This window comes from Schistocerca serialis, chromosome 9, assembly GCF_023864345.2.
Source record: "Schistocerca serialis cubense isolate TAMUIC-IGC-003099 chromosome 9, iqSchSeri2.2, whole genome shotgun sequence".
Classification (NCBI taxonomy): domain Eukaryota; kingdom Metazoa; phylum Arthropoda; class Insecta; order Orthoptera; family Acrididae; genus Schistocerca; species Schistocerca serialis.
Window position 1 is genome coordinate 472604917 of NC_064646.1, and position 19952 is coordinate 472624868.

General features: G+C 41.9%; 1 protein-coding gene across 3 annotated transcripts in view; it reads right to left on the bottom strand.

Moving 5' to 3' along the window:
* Nucleotides 1-19952, bottom strand: part of LOC126418812 (copper-transporting ATPase 1) — a 515583-nt gene that overhangs the window by 164085 nt on the left and 331546 nt on the right. For all 3 annotated transcript variants that reach the window (XM_050085753.1, XM_050085755.1, XM_050085754.1), the window contains 2 exons: nt 19735-19884; nt 13037-13107 (listed from right to left, as the gene is read on the bottom strand). In XM_050085753.1, the coding sequence (XP_049941710.1) occupies nt 13037-13107; nt 19735-19884 (221 nt within the window). The remainder of the gene's footprint in view (nt 1-13036; nt 13108-19734; nt 19885-19952) is intronic.

Sequence of the window (19952 nt, forward strand, 5' to 3'; positions counted from 1 at the left end):
TCACCATACTGCCGTATCAAACGGAGTGATGGTATGGGGTGCCATTGGTTACACGTCTCGGTCACCTCTTGTTCGCATTGACGGCACTTTGAACAGTGGACGTTACATTTCAGATGTGTTACGACCCCAGGCTCTACCCTTCATTCGATCCCTGCGAAAGCCCACATTTCAGTAGGATAATACACGACCTCATGTTGCAGGTCCTGTACGGGCCTTTCTGGATGCAAAAATGTTCGACTGCTGCCCTGGCCAAGACATTCTCCAGATCTCTCAACAATTGAAAACGTCTGGTCAATGGTGGCCGAGCAACTGGCTCGTCACAATACGCCAGTCACTACTCTTGATGAACTGTGGTATCGTGTTGAAGCTGCATGGGCAGCTGTACCTGTACACCCATCCAAGCTCTGTTTGACTCAATGCCTAGGCGAACCAAAGCCATTATTACGGCCAGAGGTGGTTGTTCTGGGTACTGATTTCTCAGGATCTATGCACCCAAATTGCGTGAAAATGGAACCACATGTAAGTTCTAGTATAATATATTTGTCCAATCAATGCCCGTTTATCATCTGCATTTCTTCTTGGTGTAGCAATTTTAATGGCCAGTAGTGTAAGATCGACGTTTCATCCTGCTATGTTACTTGGTAATGACACATCAAACGAAAGTTACTTTCGACCGTAAGTGTTGCACATCAGCGTATGTATTTCATCAGTACCCTGCGAAAGCCTACTTACAGTGTCTGAAGAACCAATATTATGAGAGGAACCTAGCAATATACAGAACCCCGTTCCCATGGGCACCAGCAAGACTGGTTGCTTGGTTGGTTGGTTGATTGATTGATTGATTCGGGGGAGGCGACCAAACAGCGACGTTATCGGTCCTGTCAGATTAGGGGAAAATGGGGATGGATGTCGGTTGTGGCCTTTCAAAGAAACCACCCCGGTATTTACCTGGATCAGTTTAGCGAAATCACGGAAAACCTAAACCAGGTTGGCTGGACGCGGGTTAGAACTGCCGTCCTCCCGAGTGCGAGTCCAGAGTGTTAGCCACTGCGGCGCCTCGCTACGGGCACCGCGGAGACAACGCCCGTACGCCAGCGTATTGGGGGTAAGCCTCAAGGTGTGGTACATCTACGAATATTACCTTCAAACCACTGCTTACTGCATGCTACAGGGTACTTACACTATTTGATCAAAAATAGCCGAACACCTGGCTGAAAATGACTTACAAGTTCGCGACGCCCTCCATCGGTAATTCAATATGGTGTTGGCCCACCCTCAGCCTTGATGACAGCTTCCACTCTCTCAGGCATACGTTCAGTAGGGTACTGGAAGGTTTCTTGGGGAATGGCAGCCCATTCTTCACGGAGTGCTACACTGAGGAAGGTATCGATGTCGGTCGGTGAGGCGTGGCACGAAGTCGGCGTTCCAAAACATCCCAAAGGTGTTCTATAGGATTCAGGTCAGGACTCTGTGCAGGCCAGTCCTTTACAGGGATGTTATTGTCGTGTAACGACTCCTCCACAGACCGTGCATTATGAACAGGTCCTCGATCGTGTTGAAAGATGCAGTCGCCAACCCCGAATTGCTCTCCAACATTGGGAATCCAGGCGGCGCTTAAAACATCAATGTAGGCCTGTGCTCTGACAGTGCCACACAAAACAACAAGGGGTACAAGCTCCTTCCATGAAAAACACGACCACACCGTAACACCACGGCCTCCAAATTTTACTGTTGGCACTACACACGCTGCCACATGTTCATCGGGCATTCGCCATACCCACACCCTGCCAACGGTTCGCCACACTGAGTACCGTGATTCGTCACGTCACACAACATTTTCCACTGTTCAATCGTCCAATGTTTACGCTCCTCACACCAAGCGAGGCGTCGTTTGACATTTACCGGCGTGATGTGTGGCTTACGAGCAGCCGCTTGACCTTGAAATCTAAGTTTTCTCACCTCCAGCCTAACAGTCATAATACTTGCAGTGGATCCTAATGCAGTTTGGAATTCCTGCGTGATGGTCTGGATAGATGTCTGTCTATTACACATTACGACCCCTCTTCAACTGTCGGCGGTGTGTCAGTCAACAGAGGAGTTCGGCCTGTACGCTTTTGTACTGTACGTGTCCCTTCACGTTTCCACTTCAGTATTACATCGGAACCAGTGGACCGAGGGATGTTTAGGAGTGTCGAAATCTCGCGTACAGACGTATGACACAAGTGACACCCAATCACCTGACCACGTTCGAAGCCCGTGAGTTCCGCGGAGCACCCCATTCTGCTCTCTCACGATGTCGAATGACGGCTGATGTCGCTAATATGGAGTACCTGGCAGTAGGTGGCAGCACAATGCACCTAATATGTTTCTGTTTTTGGGTCTGTCCGGATACTTTTGATCACATAGTGTAGCATGGCACCACCGATTAGCGTCAGATGGGGGCCACCACTTCTGAAGCTTACCATGCCATATGCGTGATTTTCATATGCGTGCATTATGAAAATACGTAGTTTCAATGATACACCACATTAAAGACTTCTCTACAATCCGCTGTTTCGAGTATGATTTATTATGCTATAGTGGCAGATGCCAGTGAGGTTATGAGTAAAGAATGGTTTATTTACGTGGAGAAAGTAGAGAATGTTTCTCTTATATGATGCATGAAAAAATTTGTGTGACAGGAAGCAAGTGTTATTTAACTAATGAAAGATGGATCTGCGGATTCACAGCAGCTGACTTTATTCCAAAAATTGTGAAAATTAATGTAATACTGGCACTATAGTCAGGCCATCAGATTCTAGTACTGGAAACTTCAGTTATCTTCAGACACTTGCCCAGTGGATTCAGGAAAGGAAATAACAAGGTTTCTGATGGCAGAATTATTTCAGAGCCACAGTAGCTTTTTAAAAAGGGAATGAACTACACACCTATTACAGCGTTTTTCATTGCACGTCCACTATGCATAGTGGTAGCTGTAAAATCCGTTATACAAGACTTAATATTTTGTAACATTTCCAGTGCGAGAGTGAAAATATTAGCTTCTAAATTAGACTTTCGGCTGTCGTACATAGCAGCAAACATAACAGACAAAAGCTTTGAAACTTTACTTTTCAGAACCTGGTACAGATCTAAATATTTGAAAGACGTAATCACCAGATGTCCAGTATCCAAGTGGCGCTTTTAGTTTTACTTCAGCAAGAACTGCATCAATAACTTGAGTACCGGAGTTCTTAATTGAGCTCGAATCACACTCCTGCAAGTATCAAAATTAGTTGAAAGTGTTTCATATGTGGGTCTTCGTCTTTACTTTCGATATGATTCCTGGTGACCTTGGAAAGTAAAATTACAAACAAACTCTTTCACTTAATTTAATTGAAGCTGTGCAGACATGCGTCAATTAATCTTCAATAACTGCCATTTAGTGAAAGACAGACAAAGTTTAAAGTAACTTGCTCTGAGTACCTAATGCAATGAAAAAATGGGAACATATTGCACCACATTTCCAAACCACTTCATGTAACAGAATCACCAGCTTACTGGTATGAAAACGCCAGTAAACAGAAATAATAATTTGTACACAATTCCCACCTACCACAACCCAGAAAGATCCACTACTGTAGTTTAAGCATAAAATATGTCGTCGTTCTCCCTTGAACAAATTATTTTCTGAGGTTATAATTTACGCCTAAAATTTCTGATGAAGATGTTTGCCTGCTTGATGTTTCCAATAAACCTGCGACTGAAAGTACACGAGGTACGGAGCCATAACCCGATTTTTATATTTTTCATCACCAGGAAGCTACAAACTGCTTATTCGACTAAACTTATGTTTATCACAGCCCATATTTCGTGTAGTGTCGCCATCCGATAAGACCGAATAAAACACACTGATCTGAATTTCCTCGATTGTCGACCAAAATCCGTGCTATCGAACGACGAGACCGGCTACTTTGCGACCGCGCACGTGGAGACGTACTCATTTGCAAAGATTGGCCGTCCTCGGCCGATGTCGGTCGCCGGCAAAATCCATCGATATCGGTACCACTGCGGCAGAAGCTTTACGCCGCACAGCGAAGAATCCGTAACAACTTGGTGCTGTGCCCATCTCTAACCACCCGATTTTCATTCCCTCTTTTTCGACTGCGCAGTCTTTCTGAAGGCCAGGCGCTTCCCAGAAGACGAAATGCTGATTTCCGAGGTCACATCCTGGCTTCTGACGCAACATACCGGCGGGTACAGCTCGCGTCTCTGCAACTGTATATAGCGACTGCCAAGAGACATCTTTACACCGGAGCGAATAAAAGTAGGCACAAGCCGCTGCGCATTACCAGACAATTCGCCAGACTTCGCAACCATTCGCTCTGTGTCTGGGAACGAGCGCTTACAGTAGAGGCAACAAAAGAGAACATAGCCAATGAAAGATGCCTTATTGGTTCCTTAGCGCTAATAATCGTCACACAGAATATAACACTACATATGTAATAAAACGGAACACCTGCAGCCATCCTTACGATGTTATTTATTGTGTGGCTACCAGTTTCGGTGTTTTAGTACATCATCTTCAGGCCTTAACTGACGCTGAAAGGGTTAACTCAAAAAATTGTTCAAATGGCTCTGACTGCTATGGGACTTAACTGCTGAGGTCATCAGTCCCCTAGAACTTAGAACTACTTAAACCTAACCAACCTAGGGACATCACACACATCCATGCCCGAGGCAGGATTCGAACTTGCGACCGTAGCAGTCGCGCGGTTCCAGACTGAAGCGCCTAGAACCACTCGGCCACACTGGCCGGCAACCAAAATTAAGTCAATGTCTTCATTGTGGTTACCTGAGTAACAATTTCTGGTATTAATTGCTTTTATGTCGTCCTGAAGGTAGTCTGCGAAAACCAGTTTATGTATGGTAGTCACTGATGGAATTGTGTATACGATTTGAGTTGTAGAAAAATTTCCACTACCACTCACAATAAAAGATTATTTATTTGTCATACGACCCGTGTTCATGTACATGTTTATATTGCTGGAGATCACTGTATGATATAAACATGTACACGAATGTATAAACACCTGAGGATGGGTACAAGCCCGAAACCGGCCGTGTGAGGAATAAATAATCTTTTATTGTGACTGGTAGCGGAAATTTTTCTATATCCTCTAAAGGGTCACAGAGTTCAACAGCACCCACTATGGATAAAATTCACGATGTGAGTTGTTTGAAGATGTGGACTGAAACTCCGAAACTGGTAGCCACTTTCGGTTGAAAAAATGCGGAATTTGTTGTGGGACACCTTGGAATACTTCTGCTCCAGTTTCATGAAGTTTCGGTAGGTGCAGGAGCTATATACAGCTTTCAAAATGACGTCTGCAAAAGAGGTACGTTCCAAGCAGAGAGCTGTCACTAAGTTTCTTTTGGCGGAAAACCAGAGCATCGCAGATATTCACAGCCGCTTGCAGAATGTCTACGGGGCTTTGGCAGTGAACAAAAGCAAGGTGAGTCGGGCGAGGCGTCTGTCATGTGGCGACCAGATCGCGCAGACACCCCCGATCTGCCGCGTGCCGGCCGGCCGGCCGGCCGGCCGCTGCTGTGACTCCTGCACGGTTGGAACGAGCCGACACACTCGTTCGAGGTGATCGACGGATCGCAGTCAAACACCCCCCTGCTCCACTGGAAGTCCCTGTTGGTAGTCCTGAACACCCGACAGGAGTTCACAAAACTTCACTGGAGTGTTCTTGCTCATCCATCCTACAGTTCGGATGTCGCACCTTCCGACTTCCATCATATGGCTCAATGAAAGATGCACTCAGAAAACCATCCTGCTTTCAGAAAAAAAAGTATGTTGCATTACTCACTGAACGCCCCTTGTACATGGAGGGAAAGAAGGAAAACGGCAATACCGTGAGACAGTTGCTTTAGCATGCGCATCGTGAATAGTTAAAATGGGAACGATGTTTTCGTTCCTTTCACCACTTTCTACTCCACATACCATGTTTCCTCCTTTTTTTGTCGTAACAGAAGCGAAGAGGCTGCCAAATCCAGCATATCGCCGTCTGACCTCGACGTTTTCTGGCGAATAAGCTGATGCTTGTAGAAGCATGCCTGAGCCGCGTGGGGGCGCGACGAACTGTGAACACTCGCGCATGTGCGGTTGTCAAGCATCCATTTCCTTTGCGGGCACTTTCACCGCAAGGTTCGTGCACGACTAAAGCGGCCCCTAGACGGTCAATAAGAGTGCACAATAATATTGTGCAATATTACTGGCGTTGCCATAGACCGCTCAGTAATACTGTGCAATAATACTGTGATTTCGGAATATCGACAATAAGACGCTGCTGCTGTGATAATTGCCCATCTTTGTTGCAACAGAAAATAGGTTAATGGAAAATTGGGTCAAACACCACTCACGAAAACTAGCCGAGAGAACTGAGAGCGAACGAAAATAAAAAAAAAAGATTATCATAAACTTTTTATACAATGATACATTACTGGAAATGTTTGTCAACATACAAAGGCATCCCCCGCACAGGCACTTGCAACCCTCCCCCCACCCCCCTCGCCTTCGAATCTGGAGTACGGTGATTTTACCCGTTACAAAATTCTTATACACTACTAGGAGTGAGTTCCCATAATCCCGCTAAAACTCTCGTTTAGCCGAACGTGGCTGTCCGCAGTGAGACAATAATATGACTTCAGCAAATGGCTGTGTAATCGTTTGTTGTTTTAATTATCGAAGTAATGTACGTGTAAAAAGTATCGAGTGGATAACCATCAGTTCTCTGGCATATATTGTTTTTTCGTGTGCCACCCATAAAATTTAGTTCTTGGGGCATGATACATCTCACAACTGACCAACTCCGTTACATCGAAAATGACGATGTTAGAGTCTTACATGCCCCTCTCTGGATAAATTTCTGCGATTGCCCACACCAGCAGCACCAAAATACTAAAACGTCATCGTTTACCTATTATGCTACAATACCCTGCCACTGGAAATTCTTTCGAAGACTTTAAGTTTACGCGTTTAGTTTTACCTTGAAGTTTTTTGCGACATGGTAATGTAAACGTGTTGCTTCATGCAATAATAAATACATATGTGGGCACGTAATGTATACACGGACAATAATAGCTATGTTGACTTTTATTTACAATTTTGCATTAATTGTTTTAAAACATCGTCCTTCATGGGATTTCACCGCATTTTCTCAACAACAAATCGTACGATTGGAACGTAACATATTTGGCTTTTTTTCCGCTCGTCTGTTGTAACAGCGCACAACGCCGGCAGTTATTTCTACATTTCATTGTGTTCTTGTTCCTTTCGTCAGTCGACTCGACTGAATCGAGTTACTATAGTTGTACTTTACTATGTAGCACGCGCGTCCGTATCATCGTATTTTATACGTTTCTGTCTGGCACACAGATAGCTAACACATTCCTACGTGAAAAATCGCGGCCATTCTAGTGATCTCGATACGTTATTCTGTCTGGCATTTGTTCGAGAAAAGTCGCAAATATTTTACTATTTTCTTGTACAGAGAACTTTCGATACGTAGCGTTACAAATACGGACTATTCGCCGAATAGGAGGCGAGTTTACATGCAGAAGCACAAATATTAAGACTGAAGAATCAATAAGTAAAAAGTCCTAAATGTAGGAAGTGCAAGTGTGAAGATTAGTCAAGAGTAAGAGTGATCAGTTGATTGTGAAGTACTAACAATAGTAATTGATAGTAACTTCTCAGTAAAAATATTGTTACGAGATTCCTAAAAACGCATTGCTACTATATAGGCCCTCTATCGAATGCACAAGAAAGAAACGGAATCGACAATATTAGGAAAGTTTTTTTTTTTTTTTTTTTACGGCTGACATGAGGGAATGTTATGCTGAAGAAAATGTTTATCATTTAAAATTCTACTTACTTTTGCCCTCACAACTTCTGGAACATTACGGTAATGATGTGGCACATAAACTGAATCAGTGCTTAACTGAACAATAGTTCTTTGAAGAAGAATCACTCTTTGTGGTTAAAAGGAGACTAATAGGAGAGATTCTTCAATACAAGCAAACGAGCATAATCGCCCTTAATGATGGTGATTCTGTTATGCAGGCGTTGTTTGTTTGTCCTAGATCGAACTATCCTACTTTGCACACACGGTACAAAATATTTGCTTGTCTACCCGCATCTATTGCTACAGTAGAAGGAAGTTTTTGAACATTGCGGAGTACGAAGACATGGCGGAAGTCGACAACGGAGGAGGATCGACTTAATGGCTCAGCTTTGTTGAACACTCACCCTGACATTGATTGTCCAATTGACGATGTAATTAACCAACTTGCCAGGAAGAATAGGCGCGTAGAATTCATCATTTAAGGAAGAGAACCGCAATTGCAACTTTTTAAATACCATAAGATGGCATTGTCTTGTATATGCGTACAGTCAGTTTAAATAAAACTTTCTTAAACTTTGCATGTGACTTGATTATTTTTTTATTACGGTAACAGCAAAGGCAGCTCAAGGTATCTTTAGCGCCCCCTCCACGAGGTTTTTCTGTATCCGCCACTGTCCTACCATAACGCTCTTTCGTCTTGTTTTGAACTCATTTTCAGCACCACAACAAAACAACAGTGAACACAATGATATCCAGTCTGCAGCACTCGAGATACTGGCAAGGATATTGTCAATACTGCCCACATGCGGCACAGTATTTCCAGTCAGCGTAAAATAATTCAGTTGTTTTTCGTGTTCTCAGTATTATTGCGCAACCTCTCCATCTCACACTTGTACGTTCAGTGTTATTGTGCCTCAGGAAACATTGTGTGACCGTCTAAAGGGAGCTTCAGCTGCCTTTCTTGTGACGACATGAACACTTAGCAATCAGAGGACACGGCGGCAACGCCAGCCACCATCACAGCCGGATCTGGCCGACACACACACACACACACACTGGAGGGAGACGGTCGCACGGTGTCAACCGCGCTCCCACGACAAGTAACTCTCGCATCCAGGTCCGGGATTTACACAGCCAAACCACCTGACGCAAGGTCAGGCTCGCGCGGCCTGCACTAACATTTACAACGGCACATTCTATTTTTTTCAATAAATTTCCGTAACGCATTTCACACTGTACCGTAAGGGCAAACAAAATACTACCAGTACGAGGTGTGATCAAAAGTATCGAGAATTTATTAGTTTCGCGGGCTTTATACATCGCATTTTCAGTTGTCGTTATCTTGTTGATAACACGTGTTCCTGATCCACGTTTCCATTTACAGATGTTTTGAATCGTTAGTTTACTGTTGACAGTCGAGAAGGTTCTACGAGTTTTCGAGTGCTCGGCGAATTTTTACTTTCGACAGACATGGATCAAAGAATGTCCATTAAATTTTGGTTGAAAAATGAATAAAGTGCAGCACCGCGTTAGAAATGTTTGCTGTAGCTTTTGGGCTATCTACTATGATTAAGAAAAGAGTCTACGAGTGGTCTAAACCTTTGGAAGAGGGTCGAGAAGACGTTGAAGTCGATGACCGGATTGGACGCCCTGGCACATCAATTACTGACGACAGTATGGAAGGCGTAGAGGAAATGGTTCTGATAAATCGCCAAATTACTATTAGAGAGGTTGCCGATGATGTCAGCTAATGCCAAAGCTATATTTCGGGTATTTTGGGCATGAAACGCGAAGCAGTACAGTTTGTTCCAAAGCTCTTTGATTTCAAACAAAAACGGCATTGCGTAGACACGGCTCAGGAATTGCTAAATGAAGTCGACAACGACACAGAACATCTAAAGAAGGTTACAACAGGTGACGAAACATGGGTATACGGGTGTGACGTCCAAACCAAGACCCAATTGTGACAAAGGAAATTGCCTGTAGAGCCAAGACGGAAAAAAATTCGACAAGCTAGATCACATGTGAAGTTTCTTCTGATTGTTTTCTTAGACTACAATGGGGCCGTGTATCACGATTCCTCTCTCAATGTCGTCCGGTCATTACCTGGAAGTTACTAATCGTTTGCGTGATGTAACCCGAAGGAAACGACCAGAATTGTGGCAAACGCACTCGTGCAAATTGCATCAAGATAGTGCTCCTGCTCACACCTCAATGCTTGTCATGATTTTTTGGCAAAACATAAAACCGTTACGTTGCCTCGGCCACCATATTAGCCATACACGGCCCCATGGATTTCTTTCTATTCCTGAGGTTGAAGAGAACTGAGAGAGGTCTTCGTTTACTGACCACTGATCAGATGAAAACAAGACTGCTGAAGGAACTGGACACCATAATGAAAAATGAGTTCCAGAAGTGCTTCCAAGGTTGGAAAAAAAGTGCTGGAACAAGTGTATTACATCTGAGGGGGATTACTTTGAAGGGACAAAGTTGTTGTTGATGAATAAAAACAGATACTTTACGAAAAACAAAAATTCCCATACTTTTTGATCACACCTCAGGTTCCTTTAACTCTGCAAGTGGCTAAGACAATCTAACTGATAGAACTCTTGACTGTACCATGAGACAGGTGCCAATTCAAAGATGTCCAGTTGAGTGAGGGTGGGTGTGGATGGTGCATGGAGGGGGGGGGGGGTGCGTCATGATCACAACCCCCCCCCCCCCCCCTGCGATAATATTCTATGTAACTAAGCGACTATCCTGGGACACAGAACCCAAACCCAGTTGCAGGTTGCCTTCTGACAGATTCCAAGAGCAACAAAAATTTGATTTTCAAGACATACTGGCTGAATTTAAAAATTTAAAATGTGGTTATAATGTACACAGTAAGTGGTATAATCTCATATGAAAGGTTCAACACAATAAGACAATTATTATAGTTGCAGGTTGTGTTTATGTCCTTAGACTATGCAGATCCCCAGACCACACTCATCCAATATTTGAGAATGATGTCACTTAGCAACTTCCAACAAACTTTACACATAATTTCACACCTTTCCAAAACTTTTTCTCACTGACATTCTCCCCCTTCTCCCCCCTCCCCCTCCTCCAGCTAATGACTGCTTAGTGCTCATTATGTCATAACAAAGGCAGCTTAGTCACATGTAAATCAATAGATGTCACTTTAGAAAAGTATTGCTGTTCTAACCTAAATGGCAGTAGCCCTTCTAGCTGACAACGGAAAGAAGTGCCTTATTATATCTTCAAGTAGCAATTTCATTGTGAATTTGAAAGGAATTCCCGCCTCTTCATAGTTCATAAGTTAGTACCTGCCAATTTCATTCTCATTTGGAGTTTTGCAAAAGGTGTAGATTCACCCAGTAATAAAATACTACATGCTTATGTTATAGTGTGTTTGAAACCGATAGTTCAGCCAGTACATTCTTAACTGAAGGTCTGGGACTTGGTCCCATTTGAGCACTAATTTTCAATTGTTTACTTCTCACTTCTTTTACTTATGAATATCAAAAATGCCAATTGCACCAAGTTATGCACTCCACCTTAAACTGGATAAGCCAATTTTAAGATTAGCTCAGTACCAACCCCCCCCCCCCCGCCCCCCCCCCCCCCCCACACACACACACACACACTAAGTTTTTTAAGACAATTACGTTACCACCACAGGTGTACGCCACAAAGGGTTGGGCCAAGAGCACACACTTGTCTACCCCCACTACAACACACCTCCAGAGTCTGGAGTACAAAGTTTTCATCCATTGCAGAATTCTGATACACTTCTAGAAGTGATAGGGTAACACCAATTCTCTTGGATATAATGTTTTTCGTGGCATCCATAAAATTTAGCCCTTGTGGCATGACATGTCTAAAGCATATCAACTCATTTATATAAAAAATAGTAATTTTAGACTCTTTGCTTCCCCTCCCCTCACAAGCAACCCCCCCCCTCCCTCCCTCCATGATAAATTCATCTGGATGGCCACAACTGCCACTCTTTGTTACAGACATGTATTGCAAATGTGACAATGTATCTCTATCAACAAGACCTTACGTACCTTGTTTTCAGTATCAGAGTAAATTTCTATCTGGAAAGCCAATAAAAATATAATTGCTGGCTAGTATTTACTTTCAGGAGCCAAAATCTTTAGTATTGCCAATAACCACACATGAAAGTAAAATTCACATCATTATCCTAGTGTCTGTAGTTGTTAGTTCCTTCCTTCCTTGAGGAGGAGAGAGGGATAGAGTGGGAGGGACCCTCCTGTTGCAAAGATGAGGTCAGTCTTGACCCTCCAAACTTTGTCCCTCTCTCCTACCTGACAAAGGAACTAATGGCTCCAAGGGCTAGGATAACATCCCACCTCCTACTTTTATGTGTATCCAGCTGGTCAGCAACTCTGTCTCATATTTATTAGTTACATAGTATTATCAGGAAGATCATCTGGTTTTCTTTTTAAAGTAATTGGAGCATATTGCCAGAATTATTTACAAGCAGGTTTATGCAGAGATATGAAGATCACTGATGTTGGTCATGACACAGTTTTCTGCAATTGAAGGCACGTATTCACAATCAGTACCTTATTACAACTGTAACAATCTAGTTGGAAGACATGTATTATGCACCTGAAGAGGAGGAATTCCAAACTACATATCAAAAACCCAATTTTAAAAATTGGTTTTGTTTTGTTTGCAACAGTTGAACTGGTACCTTTATGGGCTAAAAGTTGTGAACCCTCTGATGTGAGCTGCCAAATCACATGAAAAATCTTAAGTAATTTTCTGTGAAACAAAGAACATGTATACACTGTCATACTGAAAGACAATTCTCAAAACAGGTGTAACAATGTTATTGACAAGAACAGATTTACAAAATAAATGAAGTTCAAATCAAGCATCACAGTCGTCACTTACAGCTGAACACACTACTTGGCATTTTTATGGCACAAATAGAGGTTTGCTTACATCTTACATTTTGTCTTCCAGTTGCATAAAGGCTCTTCTCCAACTAGTTTTACGACAAAAGTTTGCACGCGATTACCGTTCCAGAACGGACACATTAAATTATTATAGGCAATGAACTACAAGCAATCAGGCTTCGTTATATTACAAACTAAAGATGCAACACTTACCGCTTTAGCAGCAGCGAGGAAGCGACGACAGAGACGGAACTTAGTGCCATCGCAGCAGAGGCCATCCATGGCTGCAACAAACAATAAATGCAGGGGAATACATACATACATACACGTGTGCGTGTGTGTTCTTGACAAAGGCCTTGTTGGCCAAAAGTTAATTTTCCGACAGCCTTTTTGGTGTGCTTTTCTGCGACTCAGCATCTCTGCTATATGGTGAGTAGCGACTATCCTTTTCATTACAGTGTAAGACTTAAACTGTTAGCCATAAACTACACCTACATCCATACTCTGCAAACCACTGCGAAGTGCTTGCTTCCCACTGCACCACTCCTCCTCCTCCTCCTCCTCCGTGTCCCCCTTCCCTGTCCACTTGTAAAATGACTGCTCCAATGCTCTATGTGCACTGTACTGTTAGTGTACGAGGGCTATCCACAAAGTACATTACATTTTGGAATTAAAAATAAATAAAGTATTGGAAATTTCTTTTATTATATACAGATGAAAGCCACATTTAAATACTACTTTTCTACATAGTTGCCATTTAAATTAAGGCACTAGCGATGGACGAGATTGGAAATTCATTTTTCGTAAAATTCGGCTGCCTGCGCCTTCAACCACGTGGTTAATCAGTAACCCGGTAGAAATACGATTTTTGTGGATTTCCTGGAAAGAGGCACTACAATAAACTCTCAAAGGTATTGCCAAACTCTGCACAACCTCAGAAGAGCAATACAAAACAAGTGCAGGGGAAAGTTGGGCTCAAAGATCTTGCCGATTCACGACAATGCCCGGGCCCACACGGCAAATGCCACTCGTGAAGTTCTCAAATCTTTTAAGTGGGAGTTGTTTCCTCATCCGCCGTACAGTCCCGACCTGGCACCGAGCGACTTCCACTTATTCCCAGCAATGAAGAAGTGGTTGGCTATGCAGCGTTTTGATGACGACGCACAGCTTCAAGAAGAGGTAACCACGTGGTTGAAGGCGCAGGCAGCCGAATTTTATGACGAAGGAATTTCCGAGCTTGTCCATCATTATGATAAGTGCCTTAATTTAAATGGCAACTATGTAGAAAAGTAGTATTGAAGTGTGGCTTTCATCTGTATATAATCAAAAATTTTTCCAATACCTTATTTATTTTTAATTCCAAAACGTAATGTACTTTGTGGATAGCCCTCGTATTTGTCTTTAATGGTACCTAAGGGGATGTTACAAAGAGGACACTAGTGCAGGGTCAGCCGAGGCATGCAAAACTTCATGTGTGCACAAGTGCTGTCCATGTGTGGTACGAGGCTTGGTCTGTCTCAGCCCCACTTGGTGGCACGTCTCAGATCTGCGCAGTCTTCTTTGGTGAAGCACAACATTTAATTTTGCATTGTGATGCAACATTTTCATCCAGCATTTGGTGCAGCTTCTTCTGGTCAGCACTGCTTTCTTCAGTTCAGTAGAATCAGGGTGTAAGTGTTGTTTATTCTTCACTATTTGTTCAAGGTATAAAGGATGTACAAAGGTCCAGTGGTTGTTTGCACAAAAAGATGCAGTCTAGCAATCTGTGATTGCAGTCCGTTAAAAATGATTGGGAGTTGGAGGAGAAGGATGGAATTCTTCAATATGTATTATGTAGTCACATCATCAATGGGCATTGCAAATTTGCTAGAAAACAGCTTTATGCAGAAATAATTTAGAGATTTAGTTCACAATGAGAGGGTTAAAAATTATAACAAATGACAAACAATTTGTACAGAATTCATTGTTCTGTACATCAAGAAGAACTTTGGGTTAAATTCCAGGCATGGAACACATGATGGAATTGATGGTACATATAGTAAATTTTGTGAAGTTGCACATATTATTAAATTGCAAGTCACAACAGTGTTTGATGAAACTAAACAAAGTTTAAAGTGACAATGTATGCTACTGCAAATCACATTTGTTAAGTGAAAGGACATGCCGGGACTGAGTTTTTCATTTAAGACCTGCTATTATGAAGGGAAAAGGAAACCAACAGTGAGAATTAGAAGATCTGGAATGGATTGTAGACCTTGTATTTTATGTAGAATTGACTGCAGACTGACAACAGTAAGACACTGCAAAGAGAGGAGAAGCAACTTACTTCTGATCTCATGGAGAAAGCAGATGCTTTTAAAAAGAAAATCACACTGCGGAAGGGAACCTTCTGAAAATGAGCACTGTTGATTTTGCTAAGCTCACTGGCATGAAAGATAATGCAAATTTTGAATAATCTGTTGTGCCACTACAAGGATTACAGGAATAGCTTTTTGGTATAGTCCTCAATCTTACACATGTTGAGTATTTTCAAGACCATTTGTCACTTCATTTGAAACACCCATGTGTGTCTGCAGATGGAACTGGTCAATCAGCAACATAATTCCCATTTGAAAGACAAGTTCTCTTACATTAAACTGTCCTAGAGTTCTACATCATTTTCCTCAGGAAGAGCTTCCACACCTCCACAATCAGGTTGCAAACATGATATCAATGTTTCAATGAACATGTGTGTGTCAAAGACTTTTCTCGGTTATGAAACAAAATAAATCGCTAATATGTGGCAACCTGAGTGATAATTTGTGAAACTGTATGCTGTATGTCAACAGTTTGTGATAAATATAAATTTTATCTCTTTATCACAACAAAAATAATTAAATAATATTAAAAATTAATTTTGTTAGTAATCTATGTTGTTGAGAAAAATTAAAGATGGCACAAAGCTGCATGCCGCTAGTGATGTTTTTGCACTTTCCCTCTCTTCTCCCCCTTTTCACTCCGACAGCATGGTGTAGAGGGGAGAAGTGTGAATTTGGGCAAGAGCAGGGTTCCTTGTCACCACTGTACAAGTAGAGTCCTAGATTCTTCACTTAATACTGGTTCTTAAAATGCTGTATAAAAATTCTACAGCAAGAATAAAAAAAAAACATAACTTTCTCTCACTTGAATTTAAAGTACCCATCATCATTCTTTCGTAAAATGTATACAGAAGACACTTTGGAAAGCTGGAAGAAAAAATATAAGAATATGGGAATCCCAATAAATGACAGTACACACATTTACTATAATTTGCTGATAATGGCTACTTTTAGCATAAAAGGAAGAACACATTGAATATATCTCAAAAAAATTAATGGAGTATAAAAATGGGGACTTCAGGCCAACATGAGTGAAACAAAATATGTGGTAACAGTACAAACAAATCAAGATCTGACACTGAAAGAAGGGATGGGAATGGTTGCATAGACTGGTAAGTACAAATATCTAGGAGTAAAAATCATACAAGATGATAAACAAGAAAAGAAAATTAATTAAAGAATAAATGATGGAAAGTTCACTACTGCAACATTATCAGTATTTTATGAGATCAACAGATTAGAAAGGGAAAAAAAATTCTTCACAACTATTATTAGAAGCTTCTTAACACCTGATATCAGACATACGGACAGTTAAATCTCAATGAGAAGACTGATGGCAACTAAAAAGGACACTTGGAAATGGTCTCCAAGGCCACCCAGGTGCGAAATGGTCAGAAATTATGGTATCAGGGAGGAAAAGGATGTAACATGTACTATCAATTATTTTGTGGAAGAAAACTGTGATGGTATAGGTATTTACAAAGAATGTCTGAGGAGACTTGGATGTCCCCTCCCTTCACTAAATGACAAGGGAACTCAAGTGAACCTCTGGAGTTGATTTACTGTGATATTTGTGGTCCAATGACAGAAACATCTCAAGGTGGTCCGGAAGTTTTTGTGACCTTTATAGACTGCCATAGCAGATAGTGTCAGGCCCATTTCCTCAACATAAAGAAGAATTTATATACAAATCTGCTGAATTCAAAAGCCAGCTGAAAATCAGACTGGACAGAAAATTAAATACTTTCAATCAGAAAATGGTAAGGGGGTACTGCAATGAAATAATGGACTCCATCCTCTGAGTGGCAGGAATATATCAAGATCCAATAGTTCCATATGCACAGCAACAGAATGCCATTGCTGAATTAAAGGACAGTTGGTAACTGATGTGGCTCATTACATGCTACTCAAGTCAGTTGATTGAAGCCCATATGAGAAGTGGCTGAAAAGAAAACCTGACCTATCCCACTTTCCTTTCTACATTTGGTCAAAATGTTGTCATCCTGGAAAAATTGCCAAATGAAAGCACAATCTTGAAGGCTATGCCAACTGTTTGAAACCCAATCTTGTATGGGTACCAAGAGATCACAGGAGTCATATGTTAAAAGATGTGAAGTTCCTTGATCAAGACAATTTTGAGCCCAAACAAAGTTAGGTAGACTTCTGTGAAGATGAACCAGATCATCAGCAAACAGCAGGCATCAACATGAATTCCATATGAGGAGATTTCAATAGTGATATAAACAATTAGCCAGAGACATTGCCAGATACAAAACATTCTGTGGCTTTGAAGAAGATGGACTTCAGATCATTACAAGCCAAGAATTCAATCCCAAAGGTAACTTATCATGCAATGAAGACACTAATTCTTAAAGTTTCACACCTGCTCAACCATCTGTGTCAGGTGTAGATACACCAGTGTTTAAATTCATGATACTAATGTCATTTCAAATGTAACAAAAGTCAGTGCCAGATGACAGAGTGGTTTGAGGCCATACGTGACGAAATCAGATCACTGGTGATAAATGATACCTGGGACATTGTAGACAGGCCAATAAATGAAAGGGTAATGGACTGTATGATTGTTTCTATGAACAAATACAGAAGCGACAGATTCTGGCTGAGGAGAAAAGCAAGAATAGTTGAACGAGGATACAACCAATGGCCTGGAGCTCACTTTATGGAAACATTCCCTCCAGTGTGAGGATCAAATAATTCATGTCTTTATCAGCCAAATATGACTTTCATGTCCCATAACTGGATATCACCACTGCATTTTTCAGTGGTGAGGTTGACACACAAATATTCACAGAATAGTTGACTAACTTGTCAAAATCTTAAACAATGTGAAAGATGTAGAAAAAGATAGTGATAAACATATAGTCGAGAAGACACGTGACATGCTCCAGACATTGAAATCTGGTGATGATTCATGAAACTTAGAAAACCATATATGAGCTGCACCGAGCTGGTCAACAGCTGTATGCCAAGTTGAATGCAACCCTAACACCGACTGAATTGTACCCCGCAAATTCAAATCCAGGTGTCTTTGTAGACAGTGTAGGAAAATGTCCAGTCTTCCTATTCATTTATGTATGTAACAGTATAATCACTTCAGAAGACCTAGAAAGGACAAAATGAATCAAGTATGAGAAGTTGTCTGCCAGATTTGGGGTCAATATAATGTAATGGGAGAGATAAATAAAGGTACCGAAATTTACAAGCTTTAGGAGGCAGTGGCTCCTCCTCCTGGCAGAAGGATTGAAGGGGGAGGAGCAGGGATGAAGGAAGAGGACTGGTGAGGTGTAGCTATAGAAAACCAAAAGACAGTGAAGAAAGGAATAGCTACTGGGAATAAATGCCGAGGCTGAATAAACTAACATAACTTAAGGGCTGGTGGGAGGTGAGAAACAAGAACATGTTGTAGAGTACATTCTGCAACAGGATATTATCTGTTGTCAGCATACACCCTCTGCCTATGCCAATTCATCTAATTGGATAATATGGCGATGGTCGTGCCAATGTAGAAGGCCAAACGTTGTGTACCTAAAAGCTGGTACACAACATGCATCGCCGGCCGGTGTGGCCGTGCGGTTCTAGGTGCGTCAGTCTGGAGCGGCGTGACCGCTACGGTCGCAGGTTCGAATCCTGCCCCGGGCATGGATGTGTGTGATGTCCTTAGGTTAGTTAGGTTTAAGTAGTTCTAAGTTCTAGGGGACTGATGACCACAGATGTTGAGTCCCATAGTGCTCAGAGCCATTTGAACCATTTGAACAACATGCATCATTTCACAGATTGCTCTCCCACCCTAGCATATATTTTCCCAGTTACAGGACTGGTATAAGTGGTGGCAGGAGAGTGTATGGGGCAAGTCTTATAGTGGGGGGCAGTCACAGGGATAGGAGCCCTAGGGTACAAAATGGGTACACAAGGTGCATACTGTCTGACAAAGATAATGCGGAGATTTAGAGGATGACAAAAGGATATTCTGTGTGTGGTGGGCAAAATCTCATACCGGACAGACCTCATTTCAGGGCATGATTTTACACAGTTATAGCCCTGTTGAAGTAGCTGATTAAGACATTCAAGATCTGAATGGTGCTGACTGACAAGAGGTGTATGCAAATCATACAAGAAGAAGAAGAAGAAGAAGAAGCAAGTCACCAACTGATTACAACAGCTCAAGGATAGACTGGGTCACACTCTTACTTGCCTTCATTTCTATAATCATCTACAACACAATTGCACCACTCCACTAAATGAGCACAAATTGTAGTTATCCACACAGCATAATATACACGTACGTGACACTTGACGTGCTACACTAAGAGAAAGAGACATATCTTAGCCCGCATTGCAGGAAATCCTATGAACTCTTACGAAACTAATTTGTAATGGAAGGGTATGACCTAATGGCCTGGCAGTGAATATGGCAAGGAAGTGTGTTCTCTTGTAACTAATATATTACTGATTAGCACTCTGTCTCTCTTTTAACTGTTTTAATTCAGTACCACATCCTGAGAAAACAGAATTTATTTTCTACTGCATACATACCTGCAGGCTGAAGCCAAATGGGCTGAACACACCAGCAGCTATAGGAATCCCCAAGAGATTGTACATACTGGCAAATACAAAATTGAGTCGTATCCTGCGAACTGTTCTTCGTGACAGATCGAGGCACCCGATCACATCGAGCAAGTCGTTCTGAAAATTTTAGAGAATATAATTCATTGTTTTGTTCCCAAGAAATAATACAAATAGTCACATTTAGT